This window comes from Bidens hawaiensis, unplaced genomic scaffold, assembly GCF_021521415.1.
Source record: "Bidens hawaiensis isolate Kalapana, Puna unplaced genomic scaffold, B.hawaiensis_p1.1 tig00033597_1, whole genome shotgun sequence".
NCBI lineage: Eukaryota > Viridiplantae > Streptophyta > Magnoliopsida > Asterales > Asteraceae > Bidens > Bidens hawaiensis.
Genome location: NW_027495779.1, coordinates 4,552 through 19,559, shown reverse-complemented (window position 1 = coordinate 19,559; position 15,008 = coordinate 4,552). Strand labels below are relative to the sequence as shown.

The 15,008-nt window shown below is 32.4% G+C and overlaps 2 protein-coding genes across 2 annotated transcripts; one reads left to right on the top strand and one right to left on the bottom strand.

Moving 5' to 3' along the window:
• Window positions 1-2,374: 2,374 nt before the first annotated feature.
• LOC143585172 (uncharacterized) lies at window positions 2,375-4,909 on the top strand. The gene is made up of 3 exons (XM_077067018.1): window positions 2,375-2,519; window positions 3,011-3,278; window positions 4,572-4,909. Exons 1-3 carry the CDS (start codon window positions 2,411-2,413, stop codon window positions 4,846-4,848), a joined length of 654 nt encoding a protein of 217 aa, XP_076923133.1. The 5' UTR covers window positions 2,375-2,410; the 3' UTR covers window positions 4,849-4,909.
• A 1,036-nt stretch (window positions 4,910-5,945) lies between these two features.
• LOC143585171 (uncharacterized protein At2g38710-like) lies at window positions 5,946-8,601 on the bottom strand. Its single transcript, XM_077067017.1, has 5 exons — window positions 8,317-8,601; window positions 7,446-7,565; window positions 7,113-7,227; window positions 6,703-6,796; window positions 5,946-6,237 (listed from the first exon to the last, which is right to left on the bottom strand). The coding sequence occupies exons 1-5, from the start codon at window positions 8,421-8,423 to the stop codon at window positions 6,041-6,043; spliced, it is 633 nt and encodes a 210-aa protein (XP_076923132.1). The 5' UTR covers window positions 8,424-8,601; the 3' UTR covers window positions 5,946-6,040.
• Between the last annotated feature and the right edge of the window lie 6,407 nt (window positions 8,602-15,008).

Sequence of the window (15,008 nt, the reverse complement as noted above, 5' to 3'; positions counted from 1 at the left end):
CTAACCCAGTTAGCGTAAAGGACAAAACTTGTAGGAAAAAAAAGTTTAAAGTACACCGCCTGCAAGGAAACTTAGAAAAGGACACGAACCGAAATTTGGCTTATTTTAAAGGACAAAATTTGTAATTCTGTCTATAAAATAAGCTTAACTTGATGTTTGGCTTAGCTTTTTAAGCTTATGATTATTAGCTTATATAAACTCATTTGAAGAAGCTTAATTGAATATGGTTTTTTAGCTTATTTGTTAGATGTTTATTTGTTTAAGGGTGTAAATTACTTATTTGTTCTCAAATAGTGGTGGATTAGTAATTATTACTCTAACAAATTAAAGAATGTTGGATTTAACAACTTATTAAGACACATAATTAACTTATAGAATATAAGCTAATCCAAACATTTAAAAAAAGCTTATCAAATAATACAAAAAAAGCTATAAGCTAATTTTACATAGACAAAATGGCAAAACTGGTCCTTTATGTTTTCATGGTTTTTCAATAGTCGTCCTTTGGCAAACTTAATGACTAAAATCATGTTCTATGTTTCAAAAATGTATCACGTTACGTCCTTTTACACTAACTCAGTTAAGTTTTTTCATTAAATTTGGTCATGTGCAATGCACATGAGGGTATATTTGTAACTTCAAATTTTATTTAATAACAAAAAATTATATTATACATATAAATTACACACACTCTCTCTCTCTCTTTATCTCTTTCTCTCACCTCTCTCTCTCTTGGCCACTTTCACCACCACCTGCCACCGTCACTCTCTCACCTCTCATTTCCGGCGACCAGAAGATGCAAGCCCCACCCACCACTTCCTCTCTCTCTCTCTCCCTCCCTGTTTAATCATTGTGTGATGATCTACCGGAAGCCTACCGTCGGCACCGTTGGTTTGCATCTCACCATCTTAATTTCCACCGGGTTCCGGCCTCAAGTCGCCGCCACCGTCATTTACAACCATTAGATCTACAACCACGGGGCACCCACCTCAACCCACCGTCACCGCCATTAGAAACATCAGATTCACAACTGTCAAACCACCCACCTCAACCCGTCCTTAAATTTGACCGACACAAATTACCCAGCTATTCACAAACATGATGATCCAATTCGGGTCTGATTTCGGATCTTTTATGCCCTAGTTATTCACATAATCTTCGATTTGTTTTGATTCAAGTGTAATTTTTCTTTGATTCGGGTCGGATTTGGTCTGATTCATCCAACCCTTCTAGATCTAGAGTTTATAAACTTGCTTCACCTCCATTTAGATATGAACCAGTGACGGTTCAGTCGATTAATTTTCTGTTGATTGGATCGACGATGGTGGTGCTATTGTGGTACTTGTGGTTCACGCAGCGGCGTCGGTCACGTGTGGAGGGTGTTTATGAGATTCTTGGTGTTGGTGGTGATTATTGGGGTGGATGGGTGTAGGTGGTGGTGGTGGTGGCCAGAGGATGAAGATTGGTTTGTTGGAGAGAGAGAGAGAGGTGTTTATATATATATATATTATTTCTTTTAGTTTTAATTATTAAATAAATACGTGAATTTACAAAATTAGCCTCTTCCTTAATGCTTATTATCAGATTTAACGAAAAAACTTAACTGAGTTAGTGTAAAAGGACGTAACGTGATACATTTTTGAAACATAGAACATGATTTCAATCATTAAGTTTGCCAAATGACGACTATTGAAAAACCATGAAAACATAAAGGACCAGTTTTGCCATTTTGTCTTTTATATATAAGCATAAGCTTAAAAATAGAAGCTTGGCCAAACACCCCCTAACTCGTGTTATATACAAGTTTCTAGTATAGTTATTTGTTATGAAATACAAGGACTGAAATTACTAATAACTACTATTAAAGGACCTTACCAGGAGACTATATATAAGCATGGGGATTATTATTCATATAAGTATTGCTTAACAATAATATCATTCATCCCTCATAAACACAATAATCAAATCAATTTCACAAATTCATACCGCAATTATCTTCAGCGATTCGAAGTATATACACACGGCATAAGCATAAGCATCAGCAATCATGTATCATCCGTCCAGAGGTGGTGTTCGTGGTGGCCGTGATCGTAAGTTCATATATCATCTTTGCTAATTAGGGTTTTCAGATTTGTAACATAACTTTCTGTATGTATCTCGTTGATTTGTCTCTGTATAATTGGATAATGACTGTTTCTGTTATTAATTTGATGTTCTGGACACATAATTTGGGATGAATATTTGGGAATTAGGGTTTTTTATGATTTTGTAATCTTTTATAATGAAATGTAATTTTATGTGATAAGCTACTCTATTGTTTTTTTGGTGGCTTTGTGTGGTAGTATTATGTTTTATTTTGTTGTTATATAACTTCTGAGTGTAGAGAAAGAATTGTTAATTGAGATGATATATGTTATATCTGTGTGCAGAGTTTAACTGGGATGATGTGAAGGTTGATAAGTATAGAGAGAACTATATTGGTCATAGTCTCAAGGCTCCTGTAGGAAGATGGCAGAAAGGTTAGTCTCTTTATTTACTAGTTGCATGTTTTAAATTTTTACTAAGTTTCATGATGTTCGACTGAATATACGGTTTTCTAAATATGTAAAATATAGTTTTATACCACCGATGTATGTAATGATGAAAAGGGCGTGAATTCGTGAAATGACTAGTAGTTACTGGTGCTGGGCTTATTTGAAGCACCTTTTGTTTACTAATAATCATATCTTTTTATTAACAACAACCGTGTCAAATATGATCACAAAAATCATTTTATTCACCAATGGTCTGATTTCTTGTAACACAATGATTTCAGAGGGTTCTGTCTTAAAGGGTTACTTGGGTCAACTTTTAACCGGTTCCACCTGTTTTCGCATGGCGCTTATGTGCTCCTGATGTGCGCGCATGTTAAAACCAAGCTCTACTGATATTAGGCACAATTGTGTGCTTTTATAATATAATCTCTGAGTAACTATTCAGCTGATGTTCTTCGGGAATTATTTATAAACAGGGAAGGATTTACACTGGTATGCTAGGGATAAAAAAGGCAACCAGGCGGATATGGATGCTGCTAAAGAAGAAATAAGAAGGATCAAGGAAGAAGAAGAACAAGCTATGAGGGAAGCTTTAGGTTTAGCTCCTAAACGTTCTACAAAACCTCAAACTAATAGACTTGATAAACACGAGTTTTCTGAACTTGTGAAACGAGGATCCACTGCAGAAGACTTGGGTGCTGGACATGCTGAGGCGGCTCACGTTCAGGGGCTCGGTTTTGCCAAGTAAGATTCTTTGTTTCAACTGGATTTCACTTATTAGTTATGAACTTGGTGCCTAGGTGGCAGAGCAGATCCGAGCCAGGGCAAGCTCGAGCTCTAACTTAAATGAGCCGGCTCAGCTTGGCTCATTTATTTTAACGAGCTCAAAATTTTAGCTTGTGCTCAGCTCGTTAAAAGCGTAAGCCAGCTCGTGGCTTTTTTTTAACAAGTATTGTTGTATTAAAGACAAAAAAACATACACATAATGCAAAATTTATAAATAAAAGAGAATTTATGATGCAGTTAGAAGCGCATGGCAATCAAGAAACTCATATGATTATTAGCCAAAAGCTTGGTTACTTGGAACCAAAAGGTTCTAAACCTATTCAAAAACCAAAAAAACCTAACAACCTTATTTATAATTGAAAATAAATATTTGGGTCGGGTCGACTTAATGGATCGGATACTCCTGCATCAGTTTATAACACTATATGTATTAAGGATGTGTTTTGTATTTGGTCAAGACAAGCGGATTGGGTAACAGGTCAGAAAAGAATCAAGGATTTGTTGGATGTCAAATATCCTTATTTTATTTGTGCTTACTTGTAACTGCTGATGTGGCACTGGTTGCCATGCTAGCAGCCACATAAAATGCCAAAAGTTCATTTAAAAGTTTGAAAGAAATGTCTTTTTTAAAAAAAATATATATTGGAAAGTAATTGTTAAATGCCATATTTTACATATACACTAAATGACTAAAATGACAAATAAGATGACTAGTCTTAACATTTTTTGGAAGGGGTAATATTGTATCTTCTTTACCCAACCAAAAAATTAATATCAAGTGTACCCATTCAATATTTTAAAAGTTAAAATTTTAAATTTTCTCATTTTATTAAATACAATTTATAATCTGACTGTTATAGCCTACTTTTTCTCTTTTCACTCTAAGCTCTCATATTCTAATGTATGTCCCTTGAACCTGAACTGGTCGAGAGAGATGAACCCGCACCACAAGGGTATATATGCTACTAATTTAAAAATGGGTACATTTGCTATTATGATTTTTTATTTTTTTTCTTTTCACTACTCCCGACTCTCGTATTCGAATGTAAGTTTTAAGGGTAGGGCATAAATGTCATACTTTTTAAAAAGGGGATGTATGTGGTATTATCAATTTGTGTTGAAATCATACGAATTTGAAGATTTGCTAGGAGTTGACCATACATTAACAACTAGTAGTCATTTTTATTTGTATATGTGATATTAATAAACAATTGGAATTAATCTCTGTTATTTTAACTGTTTTAACTTCAGGGCACCTAAAGCGTGGGAAGAATCGAGTTCTCTACCTGCCCCAGTTGCAATGACAACAGATGTGCCTAAAAACACAAATGTTTCTGATGCAAAGGAAGATTCAGAAGATGAAGTTACCCGAAAGAAAAGAAGGCGTGAAGAGAAAAAGCAAGAGAAGTATGAAAGACGAGAAGAACGGAAACATGAACGAAGAGAAAAGAGGCATCATGCCCGTGATTCGGATGACAAGCGGAAGCATAAAAGAGACAAGGGTAAAAGCAGACATGATTCTGATTGAGTGACGGTTCAATGTTGAAATGTATGTTACTTCGTAACCATAACGAATTTTAATGCTTTTAATTGGCTTATGTCGAATGGTTGTGTTTTACTGTTTGTAACTTTGTATGAACCTTTCATCTTGGTTTCACCGTCTTGTCATTTAAACATGTTGTGGCTATTTGGTCTGGTTTTATGATATTTTGGTTAAATCCTGAACCAATCTGTAGTAAAAATTAAAACTGTATGAAGGGGTTTTGTTTTAGTTAAGCTGCTAGCCGGACGGCAGAATTTGGTTAATTAAGTGGGAGGCGGGGTCCACGGGGAGGTGCTATGGAGGTTTAGCTAACGTGGTAACAAGCTTAATATTAAGAAAATGGTGGGCCACCCCATTTAACTAATCACACTTTTTTTTCTTTTATTTAACGTCTAGTTAAACGACAACGCGAGAGTTAACGAATGGTTTAGTTAAAACCGCACTTCCTGTGTGGCACTGACGTGACGAGTTAACTAACCCTAACCACAACAACCCGTCTTAAGAGTTACGAACCCTTTTTAACTTTGTAAAAACTGAACAAAAAGTCAATGTTCAAAATGATATGTTAAATATGTTTTTATAAGTTAAGAAACAAAATGTAATATACAAAACTAACTGAGTAAATCAAAGCTAAGCTCTCGATTTGGAAAGCTAGTTTTCTTATTTGACGGTAAAATTGTGTTGTCTAGTGATATGGTGTTTGCCCCTCAAAAAAATCCCTTAATTTGTTGATTCCTCGGAAAGGAAAGATTACAAATCCGAGCCACCCTCACTTTGGGTTCGACGTTCGAGTCATCAATGCAATACTAGTAAGCAATAGAACTTGGAGATGTTATCCCCTAATGTCTAGGATTTCTGGTATGTGGAAGATTGCCTGTTTCGCGGCTATAGAAGGGATATCCAGGTGGAATTTAAATGTCGCTAGCTTTGTTAGTGGTAAGGTAATAAAGCTGGCTAAATTTGGAACAATGTCACAGCAACTTAAAACACATATATAACAAACACCAAATGTCTAGAATCATGAATTTTATCAGCCAAATTTGGAACAATGTCACAGCAACTTAAAAAGCAGAAATGTCAATGAACTGAGAATACAAATAGAGACGTCCCAACCGGAAACCTGATTCCTTTCAAACAACCATAATAAGTTTTTGGTACTCAATGTCAAACAGCTTAGTTAGTCTTTGAGGCCCGCTACAGACGGGGCCTCACCCCTTGTTGTTTTGACATAGTTAACATAGTCACTGTAGTTCATAGTGAACAATGTGCTTTGGTAGCGAGTGAGTCGAATACGGCCCCTCACTGAGTCAGTAATTGCACCTCTATAACCAACTTTCCTCATCAACGAGTCGATTGCTTCGATTGTTGTCCAACCTGAAGAACAAAAACTAACACTTTCACTTTCGAATTTCAATGAGTCAACCATTATACGTTTTGTCTAATTATATATTTTTTTAAAAGATGGTATTGTGTTGGGTAAAAGGTAACCTAGAAACGATCTAAACATGTCAACCTGAACACGACCCCTTTATTAAAGGGATTAGATATGACAACCGAAACCTGCTTATTTTCATGTCATATCAGACATTGCCACCCTACAAGAAACATGATGAATATGTAAAAACGCTGAGTTGGCAAAATGACGTGGCAATGTGTGGTTATTCGGCATTCTTTATTAATGTTGGCATGGCAAGTGACAATGTGGCATCAGTTGACAAGTGAAAATACATTATTACTTTAGAACAGAAACCATCTTATATTTCATAAAAAGTAATATATTATACATTCAAAAGCCATTACTAAAACAATAATCCAATTTTAAACACGACAAAAACTAACCTTCTTGAGCAGCGACATCAGGTAGGTATGTTGCACTTCGCTTGGTATTATAGTCAGGATCAGTGAACTCAATAATTATACCATGCTTTCCAACCTGCAACATCACAAGATAATAAGAGTCAATTATAATAAACATTATATGTTTCAATAGTGATCTAGTTTTTTTCGAATAAAATGATTTAATAGGTTTTATGCATACAAATACACTTTAGGCGACTTGCAGTCCATATAACATGTTCCTTTATATAGCTATTTTTTAATTTACACGCTTGATCGTGAATGATATAAATTTGGTCCTCCTTAGCTTTCATGTTACATATACATGAGTAACATGACCTTAAATGATTGTAACATTCTTGTATTAATCAATAGTAACAAGCTTAAACTTGAGCAAAATACGAAAAGCCTACCTCCCAATCGAGATAGTTAGCAGCATTTTCATAATTAGTAAGAAGCGAAACTGTACATTGCAAGAACGGTAACTCCTTAGCTTGTATCGGAGGAAATCGATGATCCCTCAAAGCACTGCAAAACAAAAACAAATTAAAAAACTAAATGTCATTGAATATATAAACTTTATAGATAAGTTGTTGAACTTAAATTCAGATGATTGAATATATAAACCTTTCAAAATACAATGTAAAATTTCTAGGTGCGTCATTACACCAACTCATTACTTAGATGAGATATATAACAACAGTGATTTGATTAACATGCTTATAGTGCATAGGATACATACTAACCTTGTTAAAGCATAATCCTTGAAACCGTTCACTATGTCACGGGCAGAAAGTGTCCCTATGCACCCACGTAAACGGGGTTCATAACCATTAACCACTTTCTTCCAAGTCACAAATAATGGGCTGCAATCACATATATAAACAGTTAATTCTAATATAAATGATTCTAAATTCTAAAATATACAAAAGAGACAATATAATTTATAAAAGGTGAACTGCCCATGTTTATATGATTTATAATTACACGGATGTCATCATATTACGATTTTGGCCACAAATTTGCATATTACACCTTTTATCTACGGTCTACCCCTCACCAAAAACATAATTAATATCCACTAACTAACCAAAATAACACAAAGTAATCCAAAAGTTAATTAAGTACACACCCAAACAAACAGACAAAATGACTTAAATAATATCCGAAAACATCAAAGATCAATACTTTACTCTTCTCTTCAACATCAACATGTATTAGGGTATGCATGGGTTGGTTTGGACTAAAACCGAACCAAAAACCGAAATTTCAGTTATTGAGTTGTTGAAAACCATTTAATTTAAGTTTTTTCGTTTTCCGGTTTGCCATTGTAGCTTGAAATTATTGGTGTGAAACAAAAATAATTGGCCCAAAACAACGAATTCGTGCCATTGTGTTAACCGATAACTAATTGATTAATATTTGGATACTAAAACTTAAATAATAAAAAACAATAAATCTACAAATTAGGATTTTTCGGTTTTTACTACATGCAAAACCAATACAGAAACAGAAAGGTATACAATACATATAATATATATATATATATATATATATATAAATATAGAGATAGAGCGAGAGTATTATTATTATTATTAATATAATATAATAACTTACTGTTGACCCTGATCGTCAAAAGCAGGAGGAGGCACTTGCTCATCATTGTAGTGAGCCACTAGTGTATCAAAGCAATACACCACCATCTCCCTATTTGCTGACACCATTCTTCTTCCTGTGATTAATTATTAACAAAAAATCGAAAGAGGGTAATTGAATGGATTTAAAGAAAGAATTAGGGGTTTTTTAAATAAATCTCAAACGGGTGTTGTTCGAAATCGATTGATGGATTCACTGATTGATCCAACAACAACACCAGCTTGAATTGAAAGTTGAATCAAACTCTCTTCTGCTATTATTATTATTATTATTATTTGGGAGATGGACCCTTTATTATAGGAAAGGTGGGTGTGGCTTTTTCTTTTCTGAATTACATCTACTTTTATAATAAAACAGGAATTTTATAGACACCTGTCATCCACACAACAAGCCTCCCTTTTAATTTTCACTACGTATTATTTTAACACGCTCCTTCAAGTATTTGACAGTTATTTTTGGTGAAGAGCAGTTGCCAGACAGTTTCTTTCCGATGATACTCAGAACAATTAAACGCCTTATTTACTTTCTTATTATTGTTGTTCTCTTCCTCTACTCTGACGATTTTTTAAGTTCTATAACATAATCTGTGCATAATGATATTGATTTTGTTACTACAGTTATCCAATTTGAAGTCGTCGATTAGGTATTTTTTATTTACTTTTGTGTTACTAAATATTTACCTTGCCAAGTTGTAGAGGTATGGGTAACACCCCTGGTAAAGTGTGTGCCAATGAAAGATCAAGCTTAGATTGTCCACAATGTAATGGAAAGGTAACAAAAGTTTATTTATTTTTTATTGTGGGTCTCAAGCACAATCACTTTATATATTCTTCTAAAATATATGGACGTGATCCTAGAAAGTGTTAATAGTGATAATGTTAACTGCAGATGATGGTGACATGCCATCAATGCAAGGGTGAATGTGTAATTTGGGAAGATACATGCTTGCCTTGAACTCGAGACAACATGGTTTGGTAATTCTTTTCTTGACTTCGTCTTTTTTCACCTCCCTAAATTCCATTTAGTACTTTCTATGTATTTTAACACATTTTAATATGATACTTTTAATTGTTAAAATATGCTTTTAAGCATTGCTAATCCTTTCATCTTTCTGAACTGATTAGCAGTTCAATATGTTGTTGTTGCTTTTGATCTAATAATTTTTTATTTTATAGAGTAAATCACATTGGTCATTCATGTGGTACATAAAATTAATTTATTTAAGTTCCAAAATATCATCTATGTGTTGTATGTGAGCAAGAATTTCACTCTTGATTGGTTGATGCTGCATAATAATTAAGTCAAGTTAATGCCATTAGATTATTTTGTACCTCTAATCAGTACTTGGTTGTTTGCTTGAGTAGATGGGATGCTTAAATACTATGTACGGTGGGTTGTTTGAATGAAAACTAATGTTATTGACAAGTAAATAACATAACCCTAAGTGATACATATATCTGTGAAACAACCATAATGAAGTTCTTTTGACAACTTATTGTGTTATGCAATAAATTTAGTCTTATGTCAACAGCATTAGTTTCCAATTTTTAGTAGATGGGATGCTTCATATACTTGGAACAATTTAGTTTTATAGTATTAAATGGCAATCATCTCATATTATGTGCAACTAAATACGAGGGACGTAATTGGAATTCTATAATAAAGGATCAAATTTATAAATGGTTGTTTAGGAAATAAAAGTTTTGAAGGAGCTTTGTGCAGGTCTGACCATTTAGTCAAACTGTCAGATATGGGTTCTTCATTGTACAACCCTCTGTGTTTTTTGTTGGAAGGTCTGATCTTATATGTTGGGTTATTCTCAAGGATCATAATTGTCATTTTTGAGTTAACTGGTCCGAATTACCGTTTTAGTGAACATACGAAATTCTTATTTTTTGGTTATTCATAGTAGCAAATGAGCAACAGACCTTGTATTTTGAATCCCGATTCCCGCATCACAATAGAACGATAACACGTTCTATCTACTTTACAAATGATATTACAAGTCATCAAGAAATTCATCTAACTAAAGGAAGACATGTTTTCTTCTTCGTGTACTTGTGCTTTTGTATTATATGTTATTTGAGATTTTGATGTGGACATCTGTAAAGATTTGTTTCTGGTATTTATTTTCTCATTTGTACAAACTGATAGCAATGCTGGAGGTTACTGTTTATTGGGTCAGATCCCAATGGATTTATTTCATTTAAAAAGATCTACAAATTAAGTTTACGGGAGAGAGCTGAGACGATGTCAAATGTTAGCATACGTTCATGCTATATGAAGGTATTCTTTCGGTAACAATAAATAACTGAAAATTAAATAATCAGATTAACAGTACTTCCTTATTTGTTGTTTGTTTTTGCAGTTGAGTGGCTTGGATGATGAAAAATGTGTCTTTCCAGTTTCCACGTAATTCGCAGTTGAGTGGCTTGGATGATGAAAAATGTGTCTTTCCAGGTTCCACATAATTAAGAAGTATGTTTTCTTGCAAGCTCTCTTATTATTAATATTAATCTTTATATTCTTACTACTCATAAGTTCATTTTATTGTGGCAAAGAGTATATTCAAGCCTGTGCCAGCTTTTGTTTTCGCAGAGTGATATAGTTGGAGAATTTGTTGGTCTCACAAGGACAAAAACTAGGAGAATGGTATGCAACTCTTATCTTAAACTGCACACTTTTAATTTTCAAGCCTGGCTATGAAAGACCAAAATACCCCGCCTTAAGAAAAATGAAAATTTAAATGTTTCCAACACTTGAATGCAGATATAAGAAGCCAGATGGGATATTATTTGTAGATGAAGCGTGCCGATTAATACCAACTCAAAAATCAAATGATAAAGATTATGGTTTAGAAGACTTTGAAGAAATAATGTCGGTTTAGAAAGAAGCACTATAAATCTATTATTTGGATGCAATTTTAAGGAATTTATTTCAATCTTATAGATGAAAATATTGATGCATATGACTATATGAGATTCCCATATATGGAATATAAATGTAAATTTTCTATTTTCATTATTGAGCATGCTCATTTACACTTCCTACAACATGTTATTTATTAATCATGTTAATAGATGCAACAACTAAAGTCATCAACGAATTAATGGCTAAAATAAAAATATGTTTGTAAAAGGATTTTTGAGTTATTGAGAGAATTGGCTATAGTGAGTTCATTCCTCCATGTTATCAAATGGTTTTATTTAATACATCTTAAGTTTTACTTACATATTACTCGATCATGTTATTTGATGGGTTTTTTTTTTGCCGGTGCATGTTAACACAATTGATGTTAAGTTAATTTTTTTACTCAATCCCGTGTATCACACGGGTTATAACCTAGTTACAGTAATAATAATAATAATAATAATAATAATAACAACAACTGATGATTTTGCATCTTCGTCCTTTGCAATGTCCTCCTATCTTTTATGTATCATCATTTTGTAACTTATTTATTTATTTTTAACCATCACAACTTAGATCACTTGTTAACATTCTGCTAAGTACTAATTATAACTAGCTAGGTTAGTGGTCTGTGTATCATACGGACGTAAACATATATGATTGTTTATTTGAATAAATATAAAATTATGAATTTATGTGATATTACGTAAATACTATGTTTTTTTTTTTGTAATTAGAATAAATTGGATGAATAGAAAGTTACGAGAATTAAAGGTTTACTATTAGGTGTATAAGATTAGAATATCACATAATTTTTACGTAAAAATTTGCATGAGCAATTAAAATATAATATTGAAACACATTAAGTTACAGAATTATATGGTATAATGAAAGTTATAGGTCATGTAATATACGAAATTCCATTTTACAAAAATATATGAAAGCCATTATGTTTGATAATATTTTGTGAATTAAGAAGTTTAAAAATGAAGGAATAACTTATTAATGCCAATTGTCTAATATGATGAAATGACTTTTGATTTTCTATTTCAGCTATTTAGTAACATAATTTAGTGAATTATAAGTAATTAAAAAATTGAGGTTACATCCATGTTAATAGTCGGCTAATTATGAATGAAATGACAAGCAAAAAAACATATTAAAACATATTTAATTTACAAAGTTTTAACAAGTTTGAAATAACTGAAAACATAATCATGCCTACAAGTTTAAAATATAATCAAATATTTAATTATAGTAACTTTAAAATGTAATATTGCAGCTAAAACAAATTAGTGAAACTTTAAGTTTAATTCTAATTTAAATTACATAATTAAATAATTGTTAAAATTGATTAAAAAAAGTCTATGTGGCAATCGTGTGTGCACATATTAGAATGATGTCATGTGTCCACATAAGTTTTGTTTTAAGGATAAAGTTAAAATACAAATGACAACATAAATAAGAAGGGTGAGAAGCAATCCAGTCCATTGATCTTATATTTGAATGACTGAGATTAATTTAATAAATAAAAGTTGATGGAAAGGGCATAAAGGTAATAACCCACATGTGTTGACTTTCTTTCTCCACATGCAAGGCACATGTTAATTCCCCAATCATTTTAAAATTGCCATAACTTTTTCATACGACATTATTTTTTTAAAAAAAATTCACCATAATAATAATCGTTTTTTATCTTTAATATGAGTATCATATTGTTATATAAAAATAAAAAAAAAATTAATGGGTTTTTTAATTGTGTTTTTTGTTGTTCATTGTGTCATTGTGTAATATGTTGTTTCCATTGTGTTTTACGTTTCAAGTCATTGTGTTATATATATTCACCGTTGTGTCTTACGTTTTAGGTCATTGTGTTATACGTATTCACCATTGTGTCTTACGTTTTAGGTCATTGTGTTATACGTATTCACCATTGTGTCTTACGTTTTAGGTCATTGTGTTATACGTATTCATCATTGTGTTTTACGTTTCAAGTTATTGTGTAACATGTATTAATCATTGTGTTTTATGTATTAGATAATTTGTTGTTATTTTATCATTATTTTTACATATTATTATTACACAATGGTGTTATTAGTATTTAAAAAAACATAATGATGAGTTGAAAGACATAATAGCGAAAAAACACAATGACGAAAAAAGACACAATGATAAGCGAAAAGACACAATGGTGTGCGAAAGACACAATGACGAAAAAAGACACAATGATAAGCGAAAAGACACAGTGGTGTGCAAAAAGACACAATGACGAAAAAAGACACAATGATAAGGGAAAAGACACAATGGTGTGTGAAAAGACACAATGACGAAAAAAGACACAATTATAAGTGAAAATACACAATGGTGTGCGAAAAGACACAATGACGAAAATGATAAGCGAAAAGACACAATGGTGTGCGAAAAGACACAATGATAAGCGAAAAGACACAATGGTGTGCGAAAAGACATAATGGTGTGTGAAAAGACACAATGGTGTGCGAAAAGACAAAATGACGAAAAAAGACACAATGATAAGCGAAAAGACACAATGGTGTGCGAAAAGACACAATGGCGAAAAAAGACACAATGGTGTGCGAAAAGACACAATGACGAAAAAAGACACAATGATAAGCGAAAAGACACAATGGTGTGCAAAAGGACACAATGACGAAAAAATACACAATGATAAGCGAAAAGACACAATGGTGTGCGAAAAGACACAATGACGAAAAAAGACACAGTTATAAGCGAAAAGACACAATGGTGTGCGAAAAGACACAATAACGAAAAAAGACACAATTATAAGCGAAAAGAAACAATGGTGTGCGAAAAGACACAATGACGAAAATGATAAGCGAAAAGACACAATGGTGTGCGAAAAGACACAATGATAAGCGAAAAGACACAATGGTGTGCGAAAAGACATAATAGTGTGTGAAAAGACACAATGGTGTGCGAAAAGACACAATGACGAAAAAAGACACAATTATAAGCATAAAGACACAATGGTGTGCGAAAAGACATAATGGTGTGCGAAAAGACACAATGACGAAAAAAGACACAATGGTGTGCGCAAAGACACAATGACGTGATTTTTGTTTTAAATTTTATATAAAAAAGTCATATTCATATTAAAGAAAATAAAACGTTTGTTATTATGATGAATTTTTTTTTAACAAAAATATCATACGAAAAAGTTATAAACGTTTTAAAATGGCGAGGGTATTAACATGTGTCTTGCATGTGGGGAGAGAAAATATGTACAATTACCTTTATACATTTTTCCTTTGGTCCCCACTTGACACATGTCAATTATTTATGGCTTCTCACACTTTTCATTTTTATTTTCCTTTGTAAAATAACTTTACCCTTGTTTTAATAATAAAGTAAGATTTTAAAATTGCTTTATTGATGTAATTAATATTAATTAGTAATAAATGCATCAATTGTTATATCATTTAATATCAAAAAATAATTTGAAGAAATGGTAATTAAAATAATTAATTAATTAGGTGGAATATGTATAAATGAAAATTGATTAGTTGGCATCCCATGTTGATAATATAGTTAAAGGTCATGTGAAAAGATGTATTGTTTTAATATAGTAGTTAGATAAGTAAGCATACGTCTTATGCTAACTAGGTGTATGGTCTTAAACAGATTTAAAACAGAAATTCATGAAACTTGGTTTCAAACACTTACCATTGCATAACATAAATGGATTTAGATATAATGAGCAAGCT

Excerpts from the sequence above, each read along its gene's own strand:
- LOC143585172 (XM_077067018.1), top strand. The coding sequence starts at position 2,411 with ATGTTATATCTGTGTGCAGAGTTTAACTGGGATGATGTGAAGGTTGAT. Across the intron at positions 2,520-3,010 it reads TGTAGGAAGATGGCAGAAAG|GGAAGGATTTACACTGGTAT; the intron begins GTTAGTCTCTTT and ends ATTTATAAACAG. Across the intron at positions 3,279-4,571 it reads CAGGGGCTCGGTTTTGCCAA|GGCACCTAAAGCGTGGGAAG; the intron begins GTAAGATTCTTT and ends TTTTAACTTCAG.
- LOC143585171 (XM_077067017.1), bottom strand. The coding sequence starts at position 8,423 with ATGGTGTCAGCAAATAGGGAGATGGTGGTGTATTGCTTTGATACACTA. Across the intron at positions 6,797-7,112 it reads CTAACTATCTCGATTGGGAG|GTTGGAAAGCATGGTATAAT; the intron begins GTAGGCTTTTCG and ends GTGATGTTGCAG. Across the intron at positions 6,238-6,702 it reads TGATGTCGCTGCTCAAGAAG|GTTGGACAACAATCGAAGCA; the intron begins GTTAGTTTTTGT and ends TTTGTTCTTCAG.